Genomic DNA, 15422 nt, shown 5'->3' on the forward strand with positions numbered 1-15422 from the left:
TAGTTCTATATCAGGTATGTCAACCCATGAGAAGGGTAAGCAGGTCTCTATGTAAAATAATAATGATACGGTAATAATAATAACAATAATAATAATAATAATAATAATAATAGTAGTAGTAGTAGTAGTAGTAGTAGTAGTACTAGTATTAGTTGTAGTAGTAGTAGTAACAGTAGTAGTAGCAGTAACCACAACAAAAACAACAGCAACAATAACAAAATTCTAGGCAATTAACCAATGGGTTTTAACAGCGTAGGGTAATGAGCGGCAAAGACAAGTTTCAATGGCTGCAGAGTTGCCATGTCATTGCCACGGCTACCAGTAAGAGACAGACAACCTTCCTTCCCTCTCATCTCGCCCATATTCACCGCAGTTCTTGAAATTATGGAAGGTTTATTTTCATCTGACAAAAACCCGTAACTCTTTTTTGCTCAGTTGATGGCCAGGTGTAATCGGACTTAACTAATTTGGCTGTATCCATTTTGCTCTAACTTGGCCTAACACTGCCGTCTCTCTCTCTTGGATGCTGATCTGTAGCAAGAAATTATATAACGCTAGATTATGATGAAAGTCATGAAGAAGTGCAATCGAAAGGACAGAGCCATAGTGTTGTCTTTTTCTGCCGCTGAGCTACGTGAGATAAGCTGCAAACGGGTGAAAATTTGGGTCAAGTTTGTGTAAAAACAGTATAGTAATCAAAGACATTAATTTCCACCTCATAACCTGGGCTCACTGAAATATATATGCAACCACGACCTAGTATTCCGGCTGTGAAAGTGGCCCAGTCCCGTCAGATGAAGGCAAACCGACTATAACTCTCTGAATAGTATATATATTTTTTTTTTTGGCTAAACTCCAGACGACTGTTTTAAACTTAGGTCTCCACAGTTCCTTCACCTTAACTTGGCCCAAACCGTCATCCTTTGTGGTGTATTTCAAGTAGTTTAACATCAGAAAATGCTACGGCCCTATATCCTTTCCATAACACTTCTTCGTGACTAGCTTCTTATTCTGGTGTTAATCAGTTGTTACACTTCAGAATTCAGGGTGAAGTTATACGTCTTAAAGTCTTTCCAAACCACTTCTTCGTGACTAGCATCATATTCTGGTGTTAATCAGTTGCTACATCGCATATCGCAGAACTGAAGCTGGAAATCTGGCAAGTTTAGACCAAGTTAGATCAAAAGACATAACTATAGTGGCCAAGATGTTAATATCTGTATCTGTCCCCTACAGTTTGAAAAGTCTCTCTCGTAAGTTGAATAAAAATCGTCCTAGAGTAGCAAGATCGTCACCGGAGCGAAGGGGTTAAGGGAACCGTGGGGGTCGGGAAGGGTGTGGGACGTCTCCACTTTCCTTAATCGGGTTTCCAGTTCACGCCACATAAATCACGTGTGCAGTGCTGGAAAAGGCGTAACTTGTAGTCACACCAGGACTCTGATTAATGCTTAGTTGTAAAATGGTCCTGGTATGGGTGGAACTGGTGTTAGTGGTATTGGGAATGTGGTACTGGTGTTTGTAGCATTGGCGTGATGTGGCAACCTTGTGTCCCGGGCTTGTGTGTGTGACCCTGGCGTGAAAGTGAAGGTATATATAACCCCGGGCCGGGAGGAAGATGCATCCACAACCTCTGCCACCTTCCCGTTCCCTTCCCAGCCAACTACCATGGCGCCAGCACAGGTGAGAAACACACACACACACACACACACACACACACACACACACACACACACACACACACACACACACACACACCACCAGAAGACCAACAAGGAGTGATAAGTGTTTCATCAATATTCTGATGAAAATAAACCAGTGCTTCAAGTGCAGTGCCGAAGTATACTTTCGTCGTCGACATTACTTAGATTCTGTTTACTACATATTCAGTATAATCAATTAATCTACGACTGATTCCTTGCGGGACGAACCTCTCCACTTCGGAAGCACAGTAACGAAACTTTCCTCCTGGCTGTGACAGTGGAAGTTGTTACATAAATATTCTTTATGTGATGGTAATTTGAAACACACAAAGAAGAGTATAAGAAGGCAGGATACTCTCCGTCGTCTGACGTGAAATGAGACATTGGAAGGCAGGACACAGCGCTGGCGGAGGATTACCGGCACTGCTCCTGGTTGTAGGGTACATGCCATACATCACCACGCTTAGGACAAATTGACAAAGGAGATGGCATTTACAGGAAAGGACCCAACTCCATTATCCCGCAGGGGTTTAAGCCCGGATCTCGTCATTACGTAGCTACTGTGATCTTTTTTACTCTAACTTATAGCCTAATATTGACATTTCTCCATCATGAATGCTGAGTCGTATCGATGAATTAACACTAGAATACGGTGTTAGTGATGATGATGCGCTATGCAAATGATGGTGGGTCACAGCACTGTCTTTCTCTGCCACTGAACAGCGTGAAATAAGCTATAAAAGGATGAAAATCTAAGCTGTTATTGAAATCTATTCTCCTCAACCCATACGGTAAATTTTCGTATTTAAAACTGTATTCCTATTGGCTCCAGACGATTGTATTTAGCCGCAATAGTGAGGGGATTAACTACAGCTGTATCTTAATCCTCCCATGCCAATATCTCACTGAAGATGAGTGAAATTATGTGGAGATAACTAAAAATATAGCTTGTGAAAGACGCCACCGTACTGAAGCAGTTATAAGACACGTTGAATCATTTATCACACTCAACAGCAATATAAATACATTGATTAAATAATTAGTTACTTAAATAATGTTTTTACTTAATGTTTCTTCGACACAGAACGTTCTTCCGTCTACCGCGGTGCCTTGAAAAACAATTAACGTACGCAGGCGTGTTGGTTTACAGCGTCGTTTGCGCACTGAAGGGAAGGTGGTAAGAGGGGGAGATGGTGGCCAGGTTGCTGGAGAGGACGTTTGTTGTCTGAAGAGACGCGAGTCCCATTCCCGGTTGAGACAACCCTGGCATGTATTCAATATGGACGGAGGGTATTAGTGCCCAAGTGGTAACATGTTAAAGTGTAAATGCGTAGAAGGCTGCTGGGCCACAGGGACGGGCTGGGAAGCCTGTCACCACAATCGGATTTTTAAAAAAATCTTCCAAAGTAAAGACACCAACAATTATTCAAAACTGTGCATAAGTATGAAGTAAGAGTAAAGTATACCAAAGCTCCTGATGAAAGAGACGAGGCTGCATCAGAGGGAGAGAGAGAGAAAAACAAAAAAAAAGCTGAGAATACTCGTATGGAAAGTCGAGATGTAAGAGACATTCTTACATCAGAAAAAAGGCTGAATAAATATAGTGACCGGACAAGTCTAAAATATGAAGTAGCTGAGTCACCAGATCCAACAGCTAGCGCGTCAGGGGACGTCGATTGAACATCCTAAAGTAAAAGCGAAAACGAATGACTCAGCAGGTTGGAGGAAAGTATAGGGCAGGGTGCGGGGGGGGAAGCAAGACTTCATAATTTACAAGGAAACACTCAACACATCCCTCAGCAGTCAGCACGCAACTGTCAATTTACATGTACAGGTCCTTCTGTTATTTCCAAGTGTGAACAGACTCGGGTAAAGAGACACTGTCCAAAGATCTCGTGACAGATCGCCACTTTCATATTATCACAAGTTATCAAGGTCGATGACTATGGAAGGTGTCTCTGACGCCTATTAAAGTGAAGCCTAATCAGACGTTGCTTCCATGGACTCTTTTTACCTCTGCCTTGGCCTAAATTGCCATCTCTCTGGTTTGCATGATGAGCTACAGGAGAAGACTAACATTATAATATTATGGTCTGATCTACATGACATAATAACACTCCCGCACCGCTGAAACTATCACATAAGATCTGAATGTGAAGCCCTTGCAGTTAATGCGGGTAGTTTTGACAGCTCAGGTTAGCTATGGTGGTTCTTTAAGGAATTAGTCATCGTTCGTGTGTCACACGTGGACTACTGGCTTCAAGAAATGTGGTCTTTAGTCCATGTCCAGAATCGGATTCAAAAGCTAATAAGGAAAAAAAAAAAACTTTCTTGTGTGTGTGTGTGTGTGTGTGTGTGTGTGTGTGTGTGTGTGTGTGTGTGTGTGTGTGTGTGTGTGTGTGTGTGTGTGTGTGTGTGTGTGTGTGTTCAATGGCGGGTCACAAGAAAATAATGTGTACCATTATTACCTTACTATGCTTATTCCTTCACACACTAGTATTCTATTTGATATCTTTTTACCCTCTCAACTTCGGGGCAACTCTAGTATTATATTCCAGCTTATGATGAAAGATATTAATCAGTCGAGAGTGTGTACTGGAACCTGAAAGTTTAATATTTTATCTTCTCAAATTCGGGACAATTCTACTATTACTGTAGCCTATATTTCAGCTAATGATAAACGATATTTTTCAACTGAGGGTGAGTATAGGACCTAACAATATTAACACTTATACAACGAACCCTCTCATGGCCGGGACATCTCTAGCACTCTTCAAGCTACCGTCAGACGATTTTATTCATCCGTGTGAGTCATAGGAGCCTGGGAGTTAGAACTATTACCGGTACTACAACAGTCAGAAATGCTGGTAAGAATCGCGATTAACCACCACTGAACGATTTTGTCTAGATTCATGTTAATTTACCGGTACCCTTTATACTGTACAGTATATACCCTTATAGAATATGTATTTAATCCTGATATTTCATCTATCTCTCTGTCTACCCATAATTCAAGCCTGTTTTCCACCATCATAAGCGTAGGATCCCGGGGCTAGGTTAGTCTGGACACTTAAGATGAGCATGGGTTGCAGCCATACTCTTTTCATATTAACTTGCTTCAGATATTCGTCCTCTTTGCAGCTTATTCCATGTAGCTCAGTGGTAGAAAAAGACAGTACCGGTACTAAGCTCTACATCCTTGTCACAGCACTCTTTTGTGACTAGTATCAAATTCTCATGTAAATCTACTGCTACAATTCATCATTCTACATAAAGTGATAGTAATTTTTAGGTCATCATTCAAGATAAAGAGATAGTAAGTTTAGGTCATCATTCAAGAGATAGCAATTTTAGGTCAATTTTAGGTCATCATTCAAGATAAAGAGATACTAATTTTAGGTCATCATTCAAGAGATAGCAATTTTAGGTCATCATTCAAGATAAAGAGATACTAATTTTAAGTCATCATTCAAGAGATAGTAATTTTAGGTCATCATTCAAGAGATAACAATTTTAGGTCATCATTCAAGATAAAGGGATAGTAATTTTAGGCCAAGTTAGAGTAAAAGGAGTATACTACTACTACTACTACTACTATACTACTACTACTGCTGCTGCTGCTACTAATACTACCTCCACCACTACCACAACTACTGCTGCTTGCGTGAATAATGACTACAAAATGCGAATAACAAAACCATCCTCGACAAGTTAGTTGGTTAACTCTTATGGAGACTTATTTATCTTACTTATTTATCTTGTAACTTGGTGAGGCTCCTTCATATTACAGGCATCGGCGTGGGTGTGGCAGGGAGGCTTGTACAGGGGGAGCCAAAAGTACTGTTAAGGATTTCAGCACACGTGTTGGGGACCTAATAACATATCAGTCAGCCTTAAATCAGTTTCAAACGCGATTTTGGAATATCTGCATCACTATTATTATTATTATTATTATTATTATTATTATTATTATTACTATCATCATCATCATCATCATCATCATCATCATCATCATCACTCTAGGATGGGGTGAAGTGGGGTCCAGAGAACTAGAAATAACCTGATAAACTGTGAACTATCCACAAGTCTGACTAATTATTTGGGCCACACCCTCATTTACTCACCATTCAAGCCCCCGGAACCATGACTCCACAGGCATAGACTTGAACACTTCTGCGATTCATACCATCTAGTAGCTAAAGTAAATCGGTCTAAATATCCCAGACTCGTGGTCATATCGATCTGAGAGAGAGAGAGAGAGAGAGAGAGAGAGAGAGAGAGAGAGAGAGAGAGAGAGAGAGAGAGAGAGAGAGGGAGAATGTAGAAGAGGAGAGACTGGACTTTCTGGCGACTGCTGCTACCCGGGGCAGGTTTGGAAGAGGCCTAATCTTGCAGGGGCATAAATGGTCACCCTCTTTGTCCTTAGCAGGTTTTACGGCTCGTGGGTCAGCCAGTAGGCCTACATAACTCCCATCAATTCTGGGATTTATCTTGGTATGGACGTTTCTTATCATTTTATTATTATGGACATTTTTTGCTCCCACAACCTGAATATTTATCTATCTGTCTATCGATCTATCTATCTATCTATTGCCAGACGTCTTAATGCCGTAAGGGATGGCCAGAAATAAATCACCTCCACGGCGCCCTGTCCGCTGCCATTTTCCTGCCCTCCCTTCAACTCACACACCCCTCTCTCATATACCGTATCTCTCCACTCCATTCCTCCATCTCATTCTTGGTCTCCCTCTCCTCCCCTACAACCTCACTCATATACACTCTTCCAGGTAGTGTCTCATTCTCCTTCCTCTCAAAATGGCCACAAGTTATGGTTGCACGAAATTTGACAAGTTTTAGTTACAAAGCAGGAATGAGTCTCCTTGGTTGCTGGTCAAATTTACCCTCCAGTTTAACTACACCTGGCCATATGCTGAACTGAAAAGGGATGTGAGATATGTATCATGCGAAAATAACCCGACTATAGTTCTTTTCGCACTGCTTAAGGACCACTTGATTCCGCTTATGAAGAGCATCCTGAACTGAAGAAATTAACAAAGGCTATATCTTGCTCTTCTCAGGCACGGATTTGGGGGGGGGGGCCTGAGGGAGGGGGAGCGTGGGGGAGTGTATGCCCCCTCCCCCAATCTTCGGCAGATCACTGGTACCTAATGATAAAATAACAATGTTTCTTCTCTCAAAATATATACAATAAATACCATCCTTAATTAGTATCACAAAATCATTTCAATGAAAAAGACGGATTTGGTAACAATTTCTGAGGAACTGGTAATGAGGGCATGGGAAATATTGAAAGCGCGAAATGAAAGACAGTATGAGAAAGCACACTATGAAAGGCTTTAATAATGACTCTCTCCCAGTTCTGTCTGAAGAAAATTTACAACTGGCAAAGGAGAACGAAAACCCTACCTAGTGCATGGTTCAGATGGTCCAGAAAAACAACGAAAACCCTACCTAGTGCATGGTTCAGATGGTCCAATTTTTCTGCTTTGTATTCATCAGACTTTGGGAAGATACTTGTCTCAGTACAGTTCATATATATGTCACAAACTCCACTAAATCAACGGACTTTGTGACATCACTTCCGACCACGATTGTACTTAGGTTTTTACTCTAAATTGGCCTGAAACAGCCATTCTTCCATCTTGAAAGCCAAGTCGTAACAGGAAAATCACACAAGAATTCAGTGTTGGTCACGAAGATCCATACTGGTCTTTTTTTTTTTTTTTTAACCACTAAACTACGTGCAATAAGCTGGGAAAGGGTAAAAATCTGGGCAAAGTTAGAGTAAAAGGAGTATTGTGTAATCTAGATGGTAGGTATGGAGATTCACTGCCGTACGTAATCCCCCCAGTTTCAAAATCTCTTTCCCTCATGGAATAAAATCGTCTGACGGTACCCAGAGCAAAATGAACATTCATCTGCTAAGGACAGAGCGGCGTTGTTCAGCGGGGAGTGAGTCATAGCAGGCTGAAAGTGTTAATATCTACTGTATGTGACGCCTTGTTTACAGGTTCTCGTCTTCGGCTTGGTGGCAGTGATGTCGGCCACTGCTGCGCCTCAGTTCCAGTCAGGCAGCAGCGAGGTAAGTGACTCTCTCTCTCTCTCTCTCTCTCTCTCTCAACCCCTCCTCTCCTTCACCTTCCCTCCATCTTCCCTACCTCCATCACACGTCCTTCTGTCCCTACCGTCTCCTTTCACCCGCCATAAAACCTGCTAATCATTTCCTCCTCTTTCCCAACACCCCTTCTCCCTTTCTCCACCTTAAACGCTTCCTCCATCCTCTTCACTGATCTCTCTCTCTCTCTCTCTCTCCTCACGATTTCCCCATTATCATGTACCCCATTAATCATCCGTACACATTTTTTTTTATAAGGTTATAACCCCACGTCCTTGAGGCAACCGGGATCCTCTGAAGTACAGGGTGGTCCGTAAAACAGCGCTCCACTAGAAACTTACTTGGCGGTATCTTATGTGTTGCGGGAACGGTTCGGTTTGCCGGTGTGGGTGTGGCAGTGGGAACAGGAAATGACTAAATGATAAAAGGTTTGACACTGATAAGGCTGATCGAACCTTCTTGGGTCCGAAAACCCTTAGAGAGTGACTGACTGATCAGACCGGTCCAAGAGATACTCCCGGATCTAAAACACATCCCTGGAGTGGACGCGTTAAATCTGAGATCGCGAAGGTGTCGGCAAAATCCCAATTAATTACAGAAAATTTGAAGTACAGGATGAAAAAGAAAAAAAAAAATGTTTGCCCTTCTACCTCGCTCCTCTATGGTGTCGTGTAAAGTAGAACGTAGTCTAACCATTTCCTATCCTCACATGTGTTTTCCCATACTAATCATTATTTACTGCGGGTCGGCATACACCTTCGCGTACTCACTTTTAATGATACGGTACGTCCTGTAGACTCTTTTCATGGAAGGTGGGCCCATCAAGGCATTTCTCTCTCTCCTCCCCTCCTTTCCTTCTCCCTTTTCCTAAACCTAATTCCTGCTTCCCTATCTCCCTTCATTCTCCTCTTCCCTCCCCGATCACTCCCCCTACTCTCTTGGCCCATTCATACTCGTACTTATGATAAGCTGCATCCCTACCGCTCCTCATTTCATCCCTCCCAACCACCTTTTTCCTCCCTCTCCTGCTCGCCCCTCAACTTAAACAAGCATCTCTTCTGTCCCTGTTCAGTGAAGAGCCAACAAATGTTAAAATGCAATAGGTACACTCGAGCATTACAGGTTCAACAGCCTATGTTATCTTTTTTATCTAATACTTTACATCCGTTTCCTTTATTTTCTTGCACTCTGAGCATAGCCTGATTGTCAGAGCCCTCCCACTTATTAACATGTCAACCGTTATCCTAGGTTAGTTCCTTCAGTTCAATAAACAAGCTCTTTCTATCTTTACTCCAAGCATCGTATCGTATCGTACAGTGTCTGTTTATGCCTGAAAAGAGTCCAAGTTGGGGAAAAAATGCTGCTGTACCTTCCCAATCTTTTTACAACTCAGCATTCAAAATAGAGACAGGAAAATTTTTGGCCAAGTTACGAGTGAACAGAGTATAGACAGCCTCCTAGACCTCCCCTATCCCGTCTCCCCTCCCTTCCAGGAAGTGCTGCCCTATGACTTCGGTTACGGCGTGAACGTGGTGGAGACTGGTGACGCCAAGGAACACAAGGAGACCGTCTCGCCCACTGGTAGGACAGAGGGCGAATACCGATGGCTGCAGCCAAATGGACTCTTTAGGTGAGTGTAGGGACTGTGGGAGTGATTGTTGGGGGTTGTGAGTGTAATTTTGGTGGTTGTAGGATTGTGGGTGTGGCTGTGATGGTTGTGAGAGACTGTTGTGGTCGCTGTGAGGGTTGTGTGTATGGGGTGGTTGTGGGAATGGTGGGGGGTGGTTACTGTGGTTGCTATTGGGGTGGTTGTGGGGGCTACGAGTGAAGTTGTGGTGGGTTGTGGAGCTGTGGTTGTAGTGAAAACCGGTGACGCCAAGGAGCACAAGGAAACCATCTCATGCACCCAGAAGCAGAACAGAGGGCGAATATCGCAGACTCCCACCGAATGATCTCTTTAGGTAACAGGCGTGGTTTGGGGATGTCTGAACTGTTTAATACATAAATAAAAAACTCAAAGGTAAGAGCCTGCAAACTTGTCCTTCCCCGTCCCCGCCCCCCCCCAAAAAAAAAAAAAAAAAAAAAAACAGGTTCATAATCAATCAAGGTCTGTTTATTTCGAGATGCCTGGCAGTGGGAAAGACCTATTGAGAAGGACAGTTTCAGAGCTGACCAGATGCACATGCAAAAGACTAGGTTAACTCTTGCTTTAGACAGATGGACAGAAAAGGGGTGACTGTGTGTAACCAGGGAGTGTACGTGCTCGCGGTAATGGGTGAAGAGATGTTAGGAGCGAGTTTGTTGACTGTGGGTTCTCTTAATGGCTAAGTTTACAGGATGCTTGTGGTTATTGAAACAATCCGTCAGACAAGGCTGTTCTGACTAACGCCGGACTTTTCTAATCTGCTGAGGGCGAGCTTTTGAGGTCACAGATTTTAAATCATTTGTTTTCGTCATCCATCACCAGATCCACCCCTTAACCAAAATATTACCACCAGGGTATGCTTTCTTTAGTGTTTCCACTGAGTTACAGTTAACATAAAACCAGTTATTACTCTGAATAATATCTGTGCTGGAGAACGTGCCTGGGATCGTCTAAGAAAAGTCAAGAGCCACGACTTCCCGACCCTTCAGTGTTCATGCACCAACATATCATCCTTGAAGATTCTGAATTTAAGGCCCAGTAATTACCAGACATGACCATTACTGCATGCCATGAGGTGAATTATAAACACTAGGGGGTTTGAGGGGTTTTGTCCCCACAGTTAGGGTTTTACGCCCCCCTCCCCTCCATTTCATCTGCCGCGCATACGCTGTCATATACGGAGTTTGTTGCTAAAGTCGTCCGTATAAACCGCGACCATCAGACCAGTGGGACGGGCTCCAAACCCACCGCCTCTAGTGCACCAGTTATAATACGGCCGCAGCTGTACATACGAGTATCTGTGAGGCTGAGTACACCTTTATTGGCTGCATACAGATTTCAGTATACAGTAAGACACCTGATGTTGACATTTAAATGATCAGTGGTTACCTTTAAACCCTCCAATTTAAACACACACACACACACACACACACACACACACACACCACTCGCAGCCTCAGTGGTAACGTTCTCGCTTGCCATCTGGTAGACGGGAGTTCGCGCCTCGCTCTGGTTGCGAAAAGTTTCACTGACGAAGTGGGTGGTTACTGTCCCCCTTGAGCAAGGGTGTGTGTGTGTGCGTGTGTGAAGGTCACAGCCTTGCCCTTAGATCGGACTACATGAGCTCTAAGCTTCCTTCCGGGAGGGTAAAGCTGACGATCACGACCATCAAGTGATCCTGACCGACCCGGTGAATTACACATACACACACACGGCATTACCAATAACACGAAACTTTGAGTCGCAGCGGACATTTTGCCTGTAATCAAGCAACGAATTTCATGCCGCTGACGTCCGATTCGGATCTCGAACAGCAAACTAAACTCAGCCCGAAGACCCCTATCCCCGTCACCCTAAAGTCTAAACCCACATCCACCTCAGCGCTACCTATATCGTAGTAAACACTGATTATAGACATTGACGTTATCACCCTCAGGTACTCGTATATAGAACGTACCACTGTTAACCCCTTTACTTAGATGATGCATTCTACTACGAACAAGACCGTTTGGTTTATCTTCCGATACACTTTTCCAAATGGATAAGTTAGATAATACCTTCAATTATTCCTTCACTACAAGAGGTCTCCTAAAAGATGAAGAAAATCGCCTGAAGGTAGCGAAGATGATTCACTATATCGTCCACGGACGAAAGGGATTAACAGATAAGATTCATAATGGACAAACCATTGTAAAGGAGCTGCCCCAGTTAAACATACGTGCGACGTAAACAAATGCAATTGGTACCACATCGATATATACTACAACACCAACTACAGTATTCTGAAGGTAATTGTACGTACATGTATGATCTAACGCTAAATATAAAGACACATCATTCATCATCAGGCATAATAAAATGGAATAAGTGGCAGAGGCGGGATTTGTCACTTACTCTGATGGAAGATAGGAGGCACCTGACTTCGGGGAATCCGAGGTTGAAGTTCTAGAAGAGGAGGAAGTGCGGTGTTGTTGCCACCATCAGCCTCATCAGCGACGGAAGTGTGGCGCAGCTTATTTCAATCACAGATCTTTCTATCTTCAATCAGCCCTTGCTAGTTGAAAAGGGGCACAGGGTTCTTGATTTTCAGTCTTTTCTACTTAGGCGAACACTTCCCCAGGTTTACAGCAAATGGCAGAACTCTCCACCGTCACATTGCCTTTCCGTTGAGCACTAATGGACCACAATCTTATGTTTAAAGCAAGACGTCATTCACTACAGAACTCCGACTACTACTGTCACTAAGTCGCACTGTCCTCACTGTAACTCGTTCAAGTTTAGGAACTTTAGGCTACGAGAAAGGTCCATCATCGTCTTTTTAATCACGCCTTTGCTCTACTGTAGGCATGAACATTCTATTACCTCTACTGGTAAAGGTGGGAAGCTGATTTCCGCTCACAGATTCACTGATACCGCTAACAGATAATACAGCTCAGAAACTCACTGATAATCCTTCGCAGTGGACGAGTCACACAAGCTGCAAACGCCTGCCCTGTCACGGTCACAAAGCACCAAAACAAACGACCACCATGTGAACGAGAGAGACGCACGCGGACTGAGATGCGCTTTAACCAGGATGTAAACATTACGTCACTGCGTGGGTGTTTTAAACTTCGGAACTATACTCCATTTCACCAAGTTTGGCACTATCAGCTATGTCGTCATAGACTGTAGTGTTGATGTAAATCCTCTGCATTAGGTAAACTTCTATTTATTACCTTGAAAACCATTATAAATGCAATACAAAAAGGTATATAAAATACTGAGGACCTTTATCAATGCTACAGGTGTTGACGACAGCACTGATATGGTGCCAAACTTGGTGAAACGGAGTATAGTTTTCCGCCTCCGGCGCCACACAAACGGTGTTCATAACAGTGTAGGGGACTACCAGGCTACAGTTTTGCCTGATCATAATGGGAACTGAAATGGTGCAGACTGGTTTCACACAAAACGAGAGCCTGGCTGCAGGATGAGCCAACCAGCCTTTCCCAGTTACCCACTTTTCATACGGGGGGCGCGGTAGCACAGTGGTAGCGCGCTGGACTCGTAATCGGGGGATTGCGAGTTCGAGCCTCGCCCGGACTGCCGTGCCGGGAGTGGTAGCTCGCTCCTGTAACCCTAGCGGGGCTATATAGTCCAATACAGGGCTTAACTCGGGGGAACTCCATTTCTCCCACTTTTCATACGTTCTTACATTTCTGATGTAAAGACATTTCACCCATTCAGCTTGACGAAACTTTTTCAAGTATATGCTGACAAACTCTAGACCATTTCCTTCAGCCTAGGAAAAAACTTTCAAACTGAAGGAGTTAATGAAGGCATTAATTAACGCCCAGACTGAATAGGCCTATGGTCGTCTAAAACACAGTCTAGGTAATAGATTGTGGTCTACTAATAGCCCCAGTGACCTATGACATGCTTATTCACAGTGAAGGGACTCATTATGAACTGGTTTCTACATGGCTTAAGGAGGTACTATTTACGCCTACAACCCGAGGACGTCCTTTATATATATTTTTTTTTCTTGTCTGCACACGATCTATAGCTCATTCACTTTAACCTGGCGGATATTTTCGTCCATTTTGCAGCTTTTCCACGTAGCCCAATGACAAAATAAGACAATTCTACTGCTTAGCCTCTTCTATGTGCAACTATTTCATGATTAGCAGCATATTATAGTGTCTAACCCTTGCCATAGCTCAATATTCACGATGAGGTGATAGCAATTTTGCACCTAGTCAAAGTGAACAGAGCATGGATCAGCTCAGGTGAGAGATTTTCGAGCTAGAAGTGTTAAATACAACATTAATCTAGCTTACCACAAGACACCGCCTCCTAGTTTAAATGGAATACCTAGACCATGTCTACTCCAACCTGGCCACAAACTGTAATCACTCCATCTTACTGCTTGACTTGTAGCAAAAGATGAACACCGCAATATGATGTTAGTCACGAAGAAGTGCTCTAGAAAGGGTGTTGGGCCTTAGCATTATCTTTTTCAGCAATTGAGCTATGTGAAATTAGCTATTAAAAAAAAAAAAATCCAGGCCAATTTAAGGTGAAAGGAGTATAGCAGTCACCGTAATGAAGGCGTTAAAAACATGTTACTAACGAAGACACAATGGAGGATTATGTTGTAACTGTTATTGTTGCCTCAGTTCATCTGAAATATGAAACCGGTGGACTGTAGGCTTAAGTTGTTTCTTCTACAGTTCACCATCCTGAGGGACCTTTGTATAACCAGGCACTTGAGCCGTCCAGTTATATCGGTGCCACCGCGAGAAGGCGCCCTTCTCCAGCACCCGGTTTATGTCACATGCATATAATAATGTACTCTGAATGATGATGATAATTTTACTGCTAATTCTTGACTTTTTCAGAGTTGTTCGTTACTACGTGGAAGGTGACTCTGGTTTCCAAGCCGAGGTGAGTGAGGAGCCGGGCCCTGACGTGTCCAACTATTACAGCAACTCGATGACCCAGGAAAACTCAGCTGGAGTGCCCCTGCCCGCGGCGTCCATCGGCCTGGCTAAGAGCATCAACACCAACGCTGCAGTCAACACCATCGCCCCCACTCAGAGCTTCAGAACGCAGAAACAGCAGAGCAGAACCGGGTCACAGCAGAGACAAAGCTTCGGTGTCCCCCTTCCCAGGCAGCAGAGTTTTGGCTCCCAGCAGACACAGAGCTTCGGTAGGCAGGAGTCCTCGTTTGGCAATGTCATAGATGGAGGATTTATCGACGGTGGCATCATTGATGGCGGCATTATCGATGGTGGCATCATTGACGGCGGCATTATCGACGGAGGCATCATCAACGACAGTTTTGAAGACGACTCAACCACGCTCTTTGGATAAACGACACAACCTCCCCCCTTTCTGTCTGTCTATCCATCCATCTATCTATTTATGTCTCTCCTGCAGTTTAATTATTATAAGAGGATGTGTTGCGCTTTCTGGTTATTTGTTTTACACTTGAGATAACCAACACATAAAGATCGGCTGGAATCAACAACAGCTGCTAACCGTTAACATATTTCGTGCTATTTGCTATATCTCCAGACTGCTTAGCACATCTTAGGAGACACTTCCTGAACTTGGAGAGCTATTAGATATAGCCTTTACTAGCGCTTTTACTACTCTGGCGCCCTCCTGAGCTGAAGAAAACAGCCTGGAAATACCAAATATAAAAAATAACACCATAGTATTAAAAGAGTGATAAGTAAACAAGGTGTAGAACAAGTATAACTAATGCGACGCATCTGCAGTCACACGTGGAACACAATGACTAGTTGTTTTATAAATGTTTACCCGTGAACTACAATTGCCTCCAACGTGTAAGCTTAGACAAATATTTCATCAAATATTTGGTTACTCAGCTCAATAAAAAGACATTAGTTGTTACAGCTGCTTCATATATACTGCAAGAATAACTGAAGCA

The 15422-nt window shown here is 43.3% G+C and overlaps 1 protein-coding gene across 1 annotated transcript; it reads left to right on the top strand.

Annotated features, from left to right (window-relative positions):
- Positions 1–1665: 1665 nt before the first annotated feature.
- Positions 1666–14839, top strand: LOC145409618 (uncharacterized). The gene is made up of 5 exons (XM_080279969.1): positions 1666–1680; positions 7732–7803; positions 9330–9466; positions 14365–14598; positions 14638–14839. The coding sequence occupies exons 1-5, from the start codon at positions 1666–1668 to the stop codon at positions 14837–14839; spliced, it is 660 nt and encodes a 219-aa protein (XP_080136095.1).
- The last annotated feature ends 583 nt before the right edge of the window (positions 14840–15422 follow it).

This window comes from Coenobita brevimanus, chromosome 82 (genome assembly GCF_032717465.1).
Source record: "Coenobita brevimanus isolate Jiangsu-jjx chromosome 82, ASM3271746v2, whole genome shotgun sequence".
Taxonomy (NCBI): domain Eukaryota; kingdom Metazoa; phylum Arthropoda; class Malacostraca; order Decapoda; family Coenobitidae; genus Coenobita; species Coenobita brevimanus.